General features: G+C 39.2%; 2 protein-coding genes across 3 annotated transcripts in view; one reads left to right on the forward strand and one right to left on the reverse strand.

Moving 5' to 3' along the window:
* The window catches only part of znrf3 (zinc and ring finger 3), a 105,205-nt gene extending 100,549 nt beyond the window's left edge, over positions 1 to 4,656 (forward strand). For both annotated transcript variants that reach the window (XM_061769053.1, XM_061769051.1), the window contains exon 8: positions 1 to 4,656. This exon is cut by the window's left edge and continues 2,361 nt beyond it. The gene's annotated coding sequence lies outside the window, so the exon portion shown is untranslated.
* Positions 4,657 to 5,553: 897 nt separating this feature from the next.
* coq5 (coenzyme Q5, methyltransferase) lies at positions 5,554 to 15,355 on the reverse strand. Its single transcript, XM_061769243.1, has 8 exons — positions 15,321 to 15,355; positions 14,942 to 15,219; positions 13,128 to 13,277; positions 11,445 to 11,687; positions 9,301 to 9,407; positions 8,046 to 8,134; positions 7,800 to 7,911; positions 5,554 to 6,158 (listed from the first exon to the last, which is right to left on the reverse strand). Exons 2-8 carry the CDS (start codon positions 15,123 to 15,125, stop codon positions 6,057 to 6,059), a joined length of 987 nt encoding a protein of 328 aa, XP_061625227.1. The 5' UTR covers positions 15,126 to 15,219; positions 15,321 to 15,355; the 3' UTR covers positions 5,554 to 6,056.
* Between the last annotated feature and the right edge of the window lie 1,667 nt (positions 15,356 to 17,022).

Here is a 17,022-nt window from a genome sequence, read left to right on the forward strand (position 1 = left end):
TAAAACAATGGGAGGACTAGACAGTTTAATAGATGGAAATGAATCTGTACACAATTACCTACGTAGCTGACCACTTCCTTCTGCACCGAAGCATGACATCTATTTTTAACAAAGACACTTGCTCAAATGTATATAACCTAAATGTTTGTAATTGTTATTGTCTAAAATCCAGACTTTCAATCTTGAGATGACAAAACCCCCCACAGCTCCTGCTAAGTGAGGGAAGAGGCAGTTTTACAAAACTTCAGGAGAGTTAATACATTTGTTTTCAACACTTTAAATTGATTAATAATGCATTAAAATAACAGACGTGGGGAGTGACCATTAGTGTGAATCTGTGGAAAAAAATTCAAATTGACCATATTTGGACATACAAGGTCTCAGCCTGACACGGACAATATACTGAAATAATAATGATCTAGTCCCAGGTTAATTGTAACTTCTGCCATCTAGTGGCTGACATAGATAGATGACCAAAGATAACTATTGGTCGTAAACGAATAACAATTTTCTGACCAATGAAATGAAATTGGATAATTCAGTGGTTGGGAATCACTGATTTATACTGTATGTGTATATAACAAGAAAATGTGTATAAACAAGAAATGTGAATGCACAATATCCCCTGAGTTCTAGAGGTTTGCCTGAGTTTAGCGCGTTTCCATCATAAAAATATTATGACCCATCTTCAAGCACAGTGTTACTTATCCGTATCCGTAGTCAACATAGAGCAGTGGTTGTCAAACATTTGGGGTCATTGGACAACATTTCTAGGACCAGTTGGTCTTTGAACTTAAGGACCACCGGAAATGGGCAAGATGCCCCTAAAATGTCCACTCCAAAACAATGTGGTAGACTTCCCATGTCTTTTCGGGTATGGCTTCTTGAGACGACTTGGGATCGTCCCTAAATGCTTCTTACCTGGATAAAAATAAATAAATAAATACACACACACACACACACACGTATATATATATATATATATATAATAAATATATTTCCTCATGACTTTAGGAGACTTTAAGTTAACCCCCACCCACCCATGCCTTAAAGAGCCCCAGTCAGAGTTCCTCCAGGAGACATGCTAACTTAGATAAAAAGCCGTTTCAGCATTTATTCAGTCTTCTTCTATCCAGCTTAAGGTCCGTGTGCTGGTACAGTCTTGGTCCTCACTAGTATGACAATTCAAAGCCGTTTCAGCATTTATTTCATATCCTTGATGAGGAGTGTGGACTGATGGGAGATACATGCTTACTATTTGGGCCTAGTACTGTTACTAGTGCAGGACAGTATTTTATTAGTAAGGTTTAATTGCGTCGTTGTAGGGTCAAAGTGGCAGTGTAGTGAAACAAATGTTACTAGAAAAAGTACTACTCCACCCTAGTTATTCTACTACTGCCCTGACTTATTTACTTTCCGATTGTTGTCTTAAGATAATTAATTTTTGAGAGAAGAAAAATTCCCACCAAAAATAATTTTTTTCTCAAAAAATACATTTGAAAAATCTGAAGAATTTTTTTTTCTCAAAACCTATGGCTTTTGTCTCCTAAAAAGATTATTTTTCCAAGAACTTGTTGAGGGAAAAACTCATATTCTTGGAAAAAAAACAAATTTTATTATTGGGAATAAGATTTTTTGTATTATTATTATTATTATTATTCGATCATCTGTCGGAGGTGGGAGTTGAAGCTTTTTCTGACAGGAGACTGCCAGACGTTCCCAGCAGACCCTCAACAATACGTTTGGGCCTGCCAGGTCCCCAACCATCGGAGCCAACTCATCACCAGGTGGCAACCGGTTGACAGCTCCCCCCCTCACTTCACCGGAGTGCCCAAGACATGCGGCCGCAAGTCCGATGACACGACCACAAAGTCGATCGTCGGACTGGGGCCTATGGTGTCCTGGTGCCAAGTGCACGTGTGGAGGACACCCTTATGCGTGAACATAGTGTTCGATATGGACAATCCGTGATGAGCATAAAAGTCCAATAACAGAACTCCGCTCGGGTTCTGACCGGGGGGGGGGGGCGTTCCTCCCAATCACGCCCTTCCAGGTCTCACCGTCATTGCCCACATGAGCATTGAAGTCCCCCAGTAGAATGATGGAGTCCCCAGTGGGAGCGCTCTCCAGCACCCCCTCCAAGGACTCCAAAAAGGGTGGGTACTCTGAACTGCTGTTTGGTGCATAGGCACAAACAACAGTCAAGACCCATCCCCCCACCCGAAGGCAGAGGGAGGGTAACCTCTCGTCCACCAAGGTGAACACCAATATAGACGCAATAAGTATACCCACACCTGCTCGGCGCCTCTCACCGTGAGCTCTTTGGTCACGTTCTGGTGGACACCAGCGGTAAGGGATGCTGTTAAGCTGAAGAAGGAATCCTATCGGGCATTTTTGGCCTATGGGACTCCTGAGGCAGCTGATGGGTATGGGCTGGCCAAGCGGAATGCAGCTTTGGTGTTGGCTGAGGCAAAAACTTGGGTGTGGGAGGAGTTCAGTGAGGGCATGGTCCACCATCCAGCGTCTCAGGAGGGGGAAGAAGTGCCCCGTCAACACTGTGTATAGTGGGGGTGGGGCGCTGCTGACCTCGACTCGAGACGTTGTGAGCCGGTGGGGAGAATACTTCGAAGACCTCCTCAGTTCCACCGACACACCTTCCCATGAGGAAGCAGAGTCTGGTATCTCTGATCAGGGCTCTCCTATCTCGGGGGTTGAGGTCGCCGAGGTGGTTAAAAAGCTCCTTGGTGGCAATGCACCGGGAGTGGATGAGATTCACCTGGAGTTCCCAAAGGCTCTGGATGTTGTGGGGCTGTCCTGGTTGACACGCTTCTGCAACATCGCGTGTACATCGGGGACAGTGCCTCTGGATTGGCAGACCAGGATGGTGGTACCCCTTTTCAAGAAGGGGGACCGGAGGGTGTGTTCCAACTACAAGGAACTACTACTCCTCAGCCTCCCTGGTAAGGTCTATTTAGGGGTCCTTGGAGAGGAGGCTCCATCGGGAAGTCGAACCTCAGATTCAGGAGGAGCAGTGTGGTTTTCGTCCTGGCTGTGGAACAGTGGACCAGCTCTACACCCTCGGCAGGGTCCTCGAGGGTACATGGGAGTTCGCCCAATCAGTCTACATATGTTTTGTGGACTTGGAGAAGGTGTTTGATCGTGTCCCTCGGGGAGTCCTGTGGGAGTATGGGGTACGTTCCTACCCTCAGCTATGGTCACGAGCTGTGGCTTGTGACCGAAATGAGATCCCGGATACAAGCGAGTTTCCTCCGCAGGATGTCCGGGCTCTCCCTTAGAGATAGGGTGAGAAGCTCGGTCAACCGGGAGGCGCACAGAGTCGAGCCGCTGCTCCTCCACATTGAGATGAGCCAGCTTGGACATCTGATTAGGATGCCTCCTGGTCGCCTCCCTGGTGAGATGTTCCTGGCACGTCCCACCGGGAGGAGACCCTGGGGATAATCCAGACATGCTGGAGAGACTACCGGCTGGCCTGGGAGCACCTTGGGACCCCCCCCCCCCCCCCCCCCCCCCCCCCCCCGGTAGAGCTGGATGAAGTGGCTTGGGAAAGGGAAGTCTGGGCTTCCCTGCTAAAGCTACTGCGGCCGCGATCCGACCTCGGATAAGTGGAAGAAAATGGATGGATTGTTAGAACAACATTTGTTTTGCTCTGGAAAAAAAATTCTTAAAATAATAATTTTTTTCTCTTGAAAAAATATTCCTGGAAAATATTTTTTTTTTAATTGAAAAATAAATGTGATAAACAAAAAAACTACGTCCTTTGTTTCCAAAAAAATCAAAGTCTATTTTTCCAAAAGAAATATATATTTTGAGAATCCATCTCCTGAATTGTCTTACTAGTGAGGACAAAGAGTGTACAAGTAGCTTGATATTAAGACTGTGGGACTAAATGCAGGACGGGCTTTTGCCATGAACTGGGATGTACCAAAAGGCCAAAGCAAGAGTCTACATTAAAAGGCTTCCTTATTGTACTGTGACTATTTTGAAACAAAACAAAACAATGCAGTTGTAACATAATACATATATTCATGCCTTTCTGTTTGTCCTGCAGACTCTTTCCAAAATATTGTTTCTATGAAATACACATACACTCACACTCACTTTCTACATCGAGGACAAGCTTCCCAGAATGTTGCCTTTTTGCATAGATACAGTATGCAAGCATAACACGTTGTTTTTTGGGGTACTATTTAATTTTTGTTATTGTTTGTAGCACTTAAGATGAAAATGTGTACAAATGAATATTTTGTAATTTTCTTTTAAGGGGGAAAAACAAAAAGAATATATTTGTCAGTCAGTACCATTTACAAATGTTTTACAAGAAAGGCTAGACATCAATCTTGTGTATATTTGTGTACGTGTGTAGCAAAAGGCATTTCATGAATGGAAATATGTTCTCTGAATATTTATTGACTAATATATTTATCTTGAAGCCATGTCTTATGCTCAGTTTATGAGCGTTTGCTTGCTTTTGACAACGGAAATCACTTTGAGACTTTGTATATACATGCTGATTCAGAATTGCACACGAGACGATTCAATCTTCTGACCAAAAAACATTTGAAAACTTTAGTACCGTACAGTTTTGTAATTACAAATGTACAAAGATGTGTCAAATATACACTTTTATTCAAGTAACTGTTGTCCTGTCTTCCTCTTCACTGCTAAAATTGGACAGAAAATGCCCTGTTTTCCAAATGGAAGTCTTTTTTTTTTTTTTCAAAGAAAAAAAGTTATATTTTTGGGAAAATTATTTTTTTTTTCAACTGAACCGTTTTTAAGAGAAACAGATTTTTTGATTATAAGAGTGTTTTTCAAGAGGCCATGGTCGTTTTTTGTGGGGGAAAAAAAAGCTTTTGGGCACAAAATGTATTTGCTGAAGTTAAAAGACATTTTCTTACATTTTTTTCAAGAAGTCATTTTTTTTTAAAAGATTTTTTTAATAATGGGGAAAATGTAGAACAAAAAAAAATTTCAACAAAATGTTTAAAGTATTTTTGAAACGCATATTTCTTATTTTTCTAGAAAGTTGCATTTTTCGAGGAACAAAAAGCAAAAGTTGATTTTTTTTCCAAAGTGACATTTTTGGGAAAAACACTTTTCCAATAAAAATATTTTTATTAGAACAGTTTGATTTAAAAAAATTCTAAGTTAATTTTTTAGAGATGTCATTTTGTCCAAGAATTTGTCATTTTACATCGAAATTTTTTAAAATGTTTTATGTGAAAACAGTTTGAAGTTTTAAATATTTTTTTGATACAAAAAGTATTTTTTTGATACAAAAAGTATTTTTTACGAGTCTCAGTGTATTTTCGCAAAATAAAAGTCAGTTACTCAGTTATGAGGTCTTTTTTTGAGTGGTTCATTTTAAAAACATGTATTTTTGGGTGAATTTTTTTAAAATGTCATTCTATACATCTTATTTCACTTTTGTAGAAAAAAGCAAAAACAAAACAGTTTTGTGAAATATCGCCATATATTATAAGAAGAAAGTTATATATTGTTGCCATGTCCTTTCTGATATGAAAAGGTAACTCTGGAGAAAGACCATTTATTAAAAGTTACAACACACATGAATCAAACATAATTTCATCATTTCATTCTCACAATCCAATCCTGACCTTGGACGTCCATCCATCCATCCACTTTCTTTACCGCTTCTCCTCAGTAGGGTCGCGGGCTGCTGGAGCCTATCCCAGCTATCTTCGGGCGAGAGGCGGGGTATACCCTGAACCGGTCGCCAGCCAATCGCAGGGCACATAGGAACAAACAACCATTCTCACTCACATCCACACCTACGGGCAATTTAGAGTCTTCGTGTTTTTGGCTAAATGATAGCGGGAATAATACAGAGATGTTTTCCTTTTCGGGAGCGCTCTCAAAGGTTGAGACCTTATGCCTAAACCTAAATACAGATTGTACAGAGTAAAGGTCAGTTCTTAGACCTTGGCAAATGAGACTTGAGGTGCCATCACGTGATGCTTTGAACACTTGACGTAGGTGGAAGGAGTCAGCGAGACGCCGTTACAGTTGGTCGGTCACAGCTTGAAACCCGAGTGAAGCGAGACCACGCCGCCTGTCAAGTTGTGGTAGTGCACGCACGAGAAACCCGCATCCTCCATCATTTCCTTAAACTCCTCCTGCACACCAAAACACAAAACCACACATTTGCAGTGAAGAAAATGATGCATCTAAGAGAAAAATAGCCCAATCTTATGAGAATTAAGTCATATAACGGGGGGGGGGGGGGGGGGGGGGGGGGGGAGGCAACATTTTACCTGAGAAAAAAACTGCTGTCCTCTTTTTACCTTGGAAAAAAAAGTCAGGAAAAAAGGTCTGATTTTTAGAGGGGAAAAGTTTGATGTTTCCCAATATAGAAAAGATGTGTATTTTTGAAGAGTTTAAGTAGTAAAGTAGCAATTTTTCAAGACGAAAAGTGCATTGATGAGAAAAATAAAGTCAACATTTTGCCCAATGAAGAAATAGTGTATTTTTTAGGAAATACAATCTTTTTTTTCCCCATCAAGGAATTTTCTAGGGGGGGGGGGGAGTCAAGTTTTTAGAGCGAAAAAGATTATGCTGTCCAATTTTGACAAGTTGTGTATTTTTTAAAAGTACTTTTTCAAGACAAAAGTGCATTTATGAGAATATGTCTTCCCATATCAAAAAAAAAATTCCAGAGAAAAAAAAGTTGCAATCTTTTAAGGGAAAAATGTCAGATTTATTTGAGGATTTATTTTTTCCTGATCTCCAAATGTGCATTTTTGAAAACAAATTGACTTTTTTTTTAAAGAAAAAAATTGCATTTTCTGAAAATTAAAAAGTTGTTTGAAAAGAAATATGTCGTCTAATAAACCAGATTATATTTTTTCTGCAGGAAAAAAAATTGCATTCTTTCAAGCAAAAAAGTGCAATCTGACGAGAGTTAAGCCGCACTATAAAAAATAAACAGCATTTTTAAGGTCCGATTTTAAGAGGAAAAAAGGTTTGATTTTTTCCAATTTGTAAAAAGTGTGTATTTTTCATAAAGTTTTAATTTTTCAACACAAAAACTCATGGGGATAGTCATAATCTTACAAGAATAAAGATGTATTTTTTCTTCCACTAGGTAATATTTTTTTCAAAAAAGTCATTTTTAAAGAATAAGTTATATTAGGCTGAAGAATATATATATATTTTTTATTTTTTTTAAAATAATTATGTTACAACAAAATAGCGGAACGGTGGACGACTGGTTAGAGCGTCAGCCTCGCAGTTCTGAGGACCGGGGTTCAATCCCTGTCCCCGCCTGTGCGGAGTTTGCATGTTCTCCCCGTGCCTGCGTGGGTTTTCTCCGGGCACTCCGGTTTCCTCCGACATCCCCAAAACATGCATGGTAGGTTGATTGAAGACTCTAAATTGCCTGTAGGTGTGAATGTGAGTGCAAATGGTTGTTGGTTTATGTGTGCCCTGCGATTGGCTGGCAACCAGTTCAGTGTGTGCCCCGCCTCCTGCCCGATGATAGCTGGGATAAGAACCAGCACGCCCGCGACCCTTGTGAGGAGAAGCGGCTCAGTAAATGGATGGATGGGATGGATGTTACAACAATTACGAGACAAGAAGAACGTCAAAACCTTTTGAAAGTTGTATTTGTTCAAAGAAAAACATTTTGCATTTAAAAAATAATAATTATTATTTTTTTTTAAAAGTCATAAAAATGTTTTATTTTTTCCCCAAGAAAAAAAAAATGGAATAATATTAATTGTATAATAAACACTGATGGTCTATGTTTTTGTCGTCACCTGAGCGGGAAACTTTCGGATGCTTTCCACCAAGTACTGATACGACTTCCAGTCTCCCGCAATCACCTCCCCCAAAACCGGGATCACCTGGAAGCTGTAAGCATCGTAAAGCCTAAAACAGAACATTCACAAAAAAAAAAACATTTGTTAAATTGCAGCGTCAATGATTATCTTTGTAGAGTCCCCTGAATAACTAGGTGTACCTAATGTTATGACCTGAGAGTTTTGAGTAGGGGGCTAATTTACCTGGCCAAGACAGGATTGGTCACCTTGCTGAACTCCAAACACATGAACCTGCCGCCAGGTTTCAGGACACGCAGCGCCTCCTGCAGGGCCTAAATATAAACGACACACAACACACACACACGCACACGCACACAGTATACATTAAAAAAACACAACAAGCACACGTCATAAAAGTGCTCTCCATTGTATTTTTTCAAAAGCGGAGAATAAAAGAAAATAGTCAAGTTTTTCAATGGAAAATTTTGCAATCTCTTAAGAATAAAATGTTATTTGTTCCCAAGGAAAAATACAATAAATTCATGGTGGTTGTTTTTTTTTTTTTTTTTTTAAAGATGATGATTTTACGACAATTTGTTTTTGTCAAGCGAAAGTTGTAATAGGAGATAAAAAAAGATTTTTTTTATGAGAGAAAAAACGGTTTATTTTTCTTTAGAAAAGGTCTTATTGGTAATGTAATTTGACAATAAACATTTTTCAAGCAAAAACAAAGGAATATTTTTTCAAGAAAAAGCTCGCATTTTTTCCAAGACAAAAAGTATAAACCATATTTTTGAGGGGAAATCTTAGGAAAATAGTTGTATTCCCCCGAAGACAAAGTCTTAATCATACAATCATAAAGTTGTATTTCATTTAAGAAAAACCTTTAAATTAGATTTTTTTTTGGGGGGGACTTCTATTTTTCCTAAGAAATTTTTTTCATAAAAAAGCATTTTCTTCTTACAAAAGTTAGTTTTTTTCTTTAGAAAAAAAGTAACAATTTCAACAAACTATTGTAATCTTACAAGAATAAAGTTGGTTTATTTTTCAGAAATAAGAGTTGTATTTTTGATTTTTTTTAAATTACATTTTTCAATTAAAAAGTAATATTTTCTTATTACTTTAAAAAGTAATACAAAAAGTCATGCATCTTCATGAAGCATTTCTATTTTATCAGAATAAAGTAATTTATTTTAGGAAAAGATTGTTTTTAAAGAAATACATTAAGTACTCAATAAGGTTTTTTTTTGGAAATGTCATACTTTTTTAGGAAAGAGGGTATTTTTTTTTTAAAGGAAAAAAACCCCTGTTGTATAATTTAAAGAAACGACTTTCACAAGAATGGACTTGTTGACTACATCCATGCTATGGATTATGCAGTCCAACAGATCTGACAGCAGAAATTCAGATCAATACAACAATGGCATGGAAACGGGCGTTCAGAACATTCAGAGAGATTTCTCCCATCCTGTTAACTCTATAAATAACAAACGCTCACCAGCTCTACGTGCGTGACATTCCGAATGCCAAAGGCGATGGTGTAGATGTCAAATTGCTGGTCATCGAACGGCAACTCCTCCCCGTCACCCACCACCCACGACACACCTGGCACGCACGCACACACACACAAACATAAGTTGTCTGTTTAATATCAACCCCATGAACAAATTAGATGTCTATTAGGACTGCACGATATTGGGGGGAAAAAATGACATTGCAATTTTCTTTAACCCTGCAATATATATTGTGATGTTAAAAAATACAGGATAACGTGCACATAACATGAAAACCAGCACACATCTCTTTTTCCCTCTCTAGAAAAACTATCCTCAGTAGAAAACAAAAGCATACGCTGTCATTTTAATGAAGTCTACCTGTATTTAATTGCACTGCAGTATTGCGCAATAGTCCAGTCAGTTAAAATCATTTATTTTCATGCCCAGCTATACTGTTGAGTCATTAGCACATTTCTAACACTATTCATTTGTTTTTAATCAATCTGTTACATCGTTTATATGTTTTGACATATGCATTAGTATTTCTATATTTGAGCGCATTAGTTGAAACAATAATGCAAACATTATTGTGTACACCTTAAGTCCATAATGCTGTGGCTCTCCCCCCTCCCTACAAATGTAATCTGTTGCAATTTGTTCATCACATTCTGAAGAGAGATACAGTAAATGCAGGTGTGTACAGTGCCGTGAAGAAGTATTGGCCAAATTCTCAAATTCTTACATTTTTGCAGTTTTCCCTCTTGAGTGTTCAAGATCATCAAACAAATGTAAGTATCAGGCAAATATATAGAACCCAGGTGAACTTAAAATGCTGTTTTTAAATGAGAAAAAAAAACTATTCAAAGTTACCTGGCCCTGTGTGAAAAAGTAATTAACCCCCCTTTTTAAATCCTGAATTAATTGTGGCTAATCACAATTGTTGGTTAATTTTCACAGATCACACCCAAGCCTGATTACCTCCAGACCTGTTCAATCAAGAAATTCCCAGAAACAGAATATGTCCCGACAAAATAAAGTCAGACAAAAGATCGAAAAAAAAAAAGCAGCAAGAAAATGACCTGATCCAAAGCTTTTTGGAAGGCGTGTGTCTCGTTACATCTGGCGTCAATGTAGCACAGCATTTCAGAAAAAGAATATTGTACCAACAGTAAAACAAGGTGGTGGTAAGTGTGAGGGTCTTCGGCTGCTTTGCTTCTTCAGGAACTGGACAATTTGCTGTGATTGATGGAACCATGAATTATGTTCTTTATCTGAAAATCCTGAAAGAGAATGAGAATTTTCAGCCATCAGTTTGTGACCTCAAGCTGAAGTGCACTTGGTTTCTGCAGCAGGATAACAATCCAAAATACACCAGCAAAAAACAAAACAAAATGAAGGCTTTGAAGTGGCCTGGTCAAAGTCCAGACTTGAATCCGATTGAAATGCAGTGGCATGACCTTAAAGTTGGAAAACCCTCCATTTTTACTGAATTCAAACAATTCTGCAAGAAAGAGTTGGCCAAAATATCTCCACAGATATGTGAAAGACTCATTACCAGTTCTAGAAAACGCTTGATTTCAGTTGTTGTTGCTGAGGTTGGTCCAACCAGTTATTAGGTTTAGGGGGCCATTACTTTTTCCACACAGGGTCAGGTAACTTTGAATAGTTTTTTTTTGTTTATTTATTAATGAACTCACCATATAAAAACAGCATTTTAAGTTCACTTGGGTTACATTTGTCTGATATTTACATTTTTTTGACGATCTTAAACATTAAAGTGGGGAAACTATGCAAGACTATAAGAATTTGAGAAGGGGGCCAATACTTTTTCACGGCACTGTAATTGTTTCCAGTGTCTTCATTACCAGGACGTAACCAGGGGCCTATAAATAGTTTTCAAAGAATCAAATTAGATTTCGTGATAGTGATAGTGAGCTGTGGCCCACAGCAGCTCCTTGTGAGTGTTCTCATTACGTATTTGTGTGTTTCGCTGTTTGTCCCGTTCAATAAACAGCCCAAAGGTCATCAGCGACTGACTTGCCTGCAAATATGAGGAAGAGCATGACAATACCTTGCGCATGTTATTTCTACACTGTAGCCACAAGTACAGTTTTTCTCCATGTTATGTCCTGAGCTCCGTACTCACCAGCACTGACGCCCATGTGGCGGGCTTTCTCCTTTCCCACTTTCAGCATCTCCTTGTTTATGTCACAGACCACCGCCCTGGATTCCCGGAGTCTGCGTTTCTCACCCTCCTCCTCCTCCTCATTGTCGGAGTATTTGTCCGAGATGTCCTGCCACGACGGCGTCCCCATAGAGTGCGCCGTCCGCCTAGCCTGGCGTTCTTTTTGAGAGGCGACGTATTCCAGGAAACGGAAGGCGATGTCGCCTGCAGCAAGAAGACAAGATTTGGTACACCTGACTCATGAAATCTTAGGGATTTTTCTGCATATAAAATTTGGAGGTGGCCACCTCTGCCAAATTCCAGGCCGCCTCTAAAAACTATGACATCATGATTGAAAATTATTATTTGAGGTGCGTTTGACTAAATTGGTTATTTTTAACTAAAATTGCAGTATTACACCAACAAGCTGCACTGTATCAGAAACAGTTGGAAGCTGTGCCTCAACCCACCAAAGAAGAGACGCAAAAGATGGATTAACTTTGGCAAATGTGTCAGACCACTTTCACTTTTTGCCACAAAACGTATTTTGTAAAATAAAAAATAAATCATCAGACTTTTTCCAAAAGAATGTTTTGGGGAAAATATTTTCTCAAAGAAAAATTGGGATATTTTCAGGAATGTTTTTTTTTTTCAGAAAAAAAAGTTAACATTTTCATTTGAGAACATATTTTAGTGCAAAGAAATATATTAAATTCTGTCATATTCATATAGGAAATTTTTTTATTTTTTGCGAGCAATTATATATATATATATATATATATATATATATATATATAGTCGTACATTTCCGAGAAAAGTCATCTTTTTTTTTGGGTGGGAAGCATTTTTTCATAAAAAGAAAAAAAAACCTTAATATTATTTCAAGACTAATTCTTGTGAGAAAGTTACATTGATTTTTACATTAATTTTTCCAAAACTTTCCAGATTTTCCCAAAAAACAGCAACTACACTCAGAACAAAGTACTGGCTGGATACCTTAAACCAGTGATTTTCAAGTCTCTGTCTCGTGGTATGAAGGCTCCCTCTAGTGGTATACAAAAGAATCACTGCCGCAGTACGGTTCAGTTGTATTTAACTTTCAAGCTTGTAATACAGCCGGCGCGGTGAACGACTGGTTAGCACATCCGCCTCACATTTCTGGGGACCGGGGTTCAAATCCCGGCCCCGCCTGTGTGGAGTTTGCACGTTCTCCCCGTGCCTGGGTGGGTTGTCTCCGGGCACTCCGGTTTCCTCCCACATCCCCAAAACATGCCTGGTAGGTTGATTGAAGACTCAAAATTGCCCGGAGGTGTGAATGCGAGTGCGAATGGTTGTTTATTTCTATGTGCCCTGTGATTGGCTGGCGACCGGTTCAGGGTGTACCCCGCCTCCTCCCCGACGATAGCTGGGATAGGCTCCAGCAGCCCGCGACCCTGGTGAGGATAAGCAGTAAAGAAAATGGATGGGTGGATGGACTTGTAATACATTTGGATAAAATTTTTTAAATGTATTGTTTTTAAACATTTAGGTGAAATTGTTTTCAACTTAATTGAAGAATTATTTCAGTCCAGTTTTGTGTGACTGCTCCGAATGGTACTACCTCTGCCTCAGTTTGAGCCAGGAAAACCCCTGCTTTTGTATTATGAATAAGACCAATAGGCGCACCTGTTCCACCGGCTACATCCAGGAGGCACGCCCCAGGCTGGGGGTGCATGGCGTGCAGCAGCGCGTCTTTCCACAGGCGATGGATGCCCAGACTCATGGCGTCGTTCATCAAGTCGTACTTCTGAGCCACGTTCTCAAACACTTTGTACACTAGAAAATTGAGACAATGTTTCAATTGCACTTTGTACGTCACAGGTGTTCAAAAAGAGAGATATCCCACTTTGTTCTACCCGACTCCATTTTAAAAGCTGCCTAATCATATTTCCTTGAAATGAAGACCACAATAACGCATGAACATGTTTTTTTCCCACTCATCACAAAATTGAATCCTGCCTAAAAATAATGCATTATAAATTGCACATTTTTGGAGAGATTAATACTTCTTTACAGAGATCTGTTCAACGGCTGGTAATAAACTACAAAACCGATGTATCTCAGGATTCCTGGCGGATTTTGTATCAATAACGGAGTCTGCTACAGATACAGTCGTATCTCTCGCCTTTACGAATGGATATACGGTCGCGTCAGTTTATGGTTCCCAACCCTAATAGATTAGATAGATACAGTGGGACAAAACAATTATTTAGTCAGCCACCAATTGTGCAAGTTCTCCCACTTAAAAAGATGAGAGAGGCCTGTAATTTTCATAATGGGTATACCTCAACTATGAGAGACAAAAAAACAGAAAATGACTGTCTGATTTTTAAAGAACTTATTAGCAAATTATAGTGGAAAATAAGTATTTGGTCAATAACAAAAGTTCATCTCAATACCTTGTTATATACCCTTTGTTGGCAATGACAGAGGTCAAACGTTTTCTGGAAGTCTTCACGAGGTTTTCACACACTGTTGCTGGTATTTTGGCCCATTCCTCCGTGCAGATCTCCTCTAGAGCAGTGATGTTTTGGGGCTGTCGCTGGGCAACACACACACTTTCAACTCCCTCCAAAGATTTTCTATGGGGTTGAGATCTGGAGACTGGCTAGGCCACTCCAGGACCTTGAGTGCAGGATTTGAGTGCCTGGCAACCTAGTGTGTTACTGATGGTGGTAGCCTTTGTTACTTTGATCCCAGCTCTCTGAAGGTCATTCAATAGGTCCCTCCCCACAGAGTTTAGGAAACACAGTTTCCTTTAAATTGCAACAATGTAAACATTTAAGTAACATACTTTTTATCTGTGTTTCAAATTAATTAAATAACAAAAATACATAGGGGAACAAATAAACATTACTTTGTAACACGTAACCAGCATTACTGCATATTTTGCAAAGTTTATGCGTCCATTAATTTTCAATTAATTGGAATCACACTAGAAAACAGGAAACTGGTTTAAATGTCAATTCCTTGCACTGTTTATGTCACAAATGTTCAAGATAGAATCTAAAAATCGATATTATTAAGTCCCATTGTTTTACCACAGTCAATTCAAAGAAATTCCACACCGCATTTCCTTATTCTGAAGATAACAAAACAGCATGAACATGTTTTAGTTTGCTAGACTCAAAATCAAATCCTGCCTAAAAATTCGGCATAGTAAACTGGCCCAAACACGGCGCATTATTGCAGCGAGTTCTACTTGTTTACCTATTTTCAATGGGTAGGAATCAGCTATAAACCCAACAGGGATGTCGTTGAGTTTAAAAAAAAAAAAAAAAAAGGTCAGTTCCACTACCAAGTATGATGTTGAATTTTTCGCCAGAATTCTCCAGGTCAGATCTATCTAATCAAACATTCCAGAGGGAATGTACACGATTTAAGAGTACAGTAATTGTTAAAACAACGAGATTGCTCAAATAAGTTCGCCTTCGACTCACCTTTCTTCGCCTTCTCTGCCTCCGGGACAGTTTCGAAGCCGAAATGGGTGTTTTTCTCTCCCACTTCATCGCTAAAACTTCGGCAGGACGGCGGCGCCCAGCAGCGGGCCGACAGGCGCAATTCGCCAGCCGTGGAAGTTCGACGCAAAACCCTCCGGACCAACAGGCTCACGGGGGCCGCCATCTTGACCGCACGACTCAACTGTGCGTCATATTACGTCATCAAGAGGCGGCGTACCCCGCCTCCCGCCCGAAGATGGCTGGGATAGCCCGCGACCCTAGTGAGGAGAAGCAGTAAAGAAAATGGAAGGATGGACAGTTCGCATGTCAAATAAACGCTCACCCCAAAATAAAAGAAAAAATAAAACTTAATATTTACTTGTCCTGGTGAGCAAGAAGCTCCAAGCCTTCATGTGGCTGTTTTGGCTGAGGTATTTCGTCACTTAAAATGAAAGCGTTGCACAATGTCATTATGAGCCACAAGCTTGAATGTCAATAACATAAATAAACGCACATTTTCCAGTCATGATCAGAAATGTAATTGACACTGCCAGCCACCAGAGGACAGTATTACCCCATACGTTTTTCTTCCCCTTTATTGACCACTTTATTTAGTATAAAAGTGAAAATGAAATTCCTCAACTCGCACTTTTGTCTCAATCTGCATTCAAAAAGTCAGGCGGGTGAGCCACTAGACTATCGCTAATGAATGGTGGGCGGGCGAACGAGGCGGTGGCAGCTGGGGGGAGTGACCAAAAGGGTCAGGGTGGGCATCGATTTCCCCCATTTTCATACTTCTTTTCGCCCAGGGCAGCACCGGAGCTCCTGCAAGCCTCTGTCGCTTACAAAATGGAAATCTCACAGGAATAATCTTTTTTTTTTCCCTAGGGGCAAAACATAAATTTACAATTTTAATTTATAGTAATGACATATTTTGTGGGGGAGATTGGAATTTCATAATAAAGTATTTAAAATAATAATAAGATCATGATCAGGTTGAGTTTTTGTAAGAATTATTTTTTTAATCGTACAAAATAAAATGTATTTTTTTGGGAGAAACAATCTCTCGAGAAACAAGTAAACAAATATTTTTTATTATGCTTTTTTTTAATGCAGCAATATTTTAGGGTAAACATTTTAATTTTAGAAGAAGAAAGTCACACTTTTTTTCTGGGCATTTTTTAAATTCCACGAGAAGAAAGTTTGGAGGAAATATGTGGATGCACCCCCAAAAATGCGTTTTCCTCCAAACTTGAAAACTTTTGTCAGAAAAAAAGGTAATTTTACAATCAAGTATTGCTTCTAAAATCTAACTGGAAAAGGATCAAGCCTGGTTGTTATATGATTTTTAAAATATTTGTTCAAGAATCATTTTTAGGGAGAAAAAGCCATGATCTTACAATAAACAAAGTTTGAAAAAAAGTTCTATTTTTCTTTTTTGTATTTCAAGAATTATTTTTTAACACAGCTGTATATTTTAATGAAGTCGTATTTAGTGGGGGTGTGGGGGGAAATCAATGTACAGTAGAACCCTCATTTAACGGACTAAGAGGGGGAATGGTCATCCGTTAAAACTGTTTGTCTGTTGATTTGAAGCAGTTTTTTCGTGGCATAAAAACACCAAGGACAGTGCAAAATGATTATAAATAAGTGTAAAAAAGTATTTGATATTTGAAGTTTTAAAGTTGACCTAAACTTACCTTTAAACATTGCTGTAACTGTATAATACTGCTGTGAAAGTACCATGATCGCTGGTGCTTGGAAGGGGTGATAAGGGAGTGCAGCTGGTGCAAGACATTTATTGTGCCTCGGTAGCCACACGAGAGTCGCTTTCATGAGCTGCGAGGTTAGCACGCATCCTTTTTTTCACCTCCGTTACGATTGGATGCCATAGAGAAGGGCTTGACAGAAAAACAACTGTACATTGCACCAAAGTCAGTATAGCATGTTCAAGAGATGAAGACAAAACGAGTGCCTGAGTAAACAACAGCGGCACAACCTGGAAATACGGGTGCCAGTCTCTGTTTGTTGATTGCGCCAGTAAACAACAGCGGAAAGTTCTGGAACAACAGACCTTGTCT

Source organism: Phyllopteryx taeniolatus, chromosome 3, assembly GCF_024500385.1.
Source record: "Phyllopteryx taeniolatus isolate TA_2022b chromosome 3, UOR_Ptae_1.2, whole genome shotgun sequence".
Lineage (NCBI taxonomy): Eukaryota > Metazoa > Chordata > Actinopteri > Syngnathiformes > Syngnathidae > Phyllopteryx > Phyllopteryx taeniolatus.

What these genes read in the sequence shown, in the direction of transcription:
- coq5 (XM_061769243.1), bottom strand. Translation starts at nt 15,125, where the DNA reads ATGGCGGCCCCCGTGAGCCTGTTGGTCCGGAGGGTTTTGCGTCGAACT. An exon ending in GGATGTAGCCGGTGGAACAG is followed by an intron (nt 11,688 to 13,127) that starts GTGCGCCTATTG and finishes TTCTTGCTGCAG; the next exon opens with GCGACATCGCCTTCCGTTTC. An exon ending in TCCGAAAGTTTCCCGCTCAG is followed by an intron (nt 6,159 to 7,799) that starts GTGACGACAAAA and finishes TTTGGTGTGCAG; the next exon opens with GAGGAGTTTAAGGAAATGAT.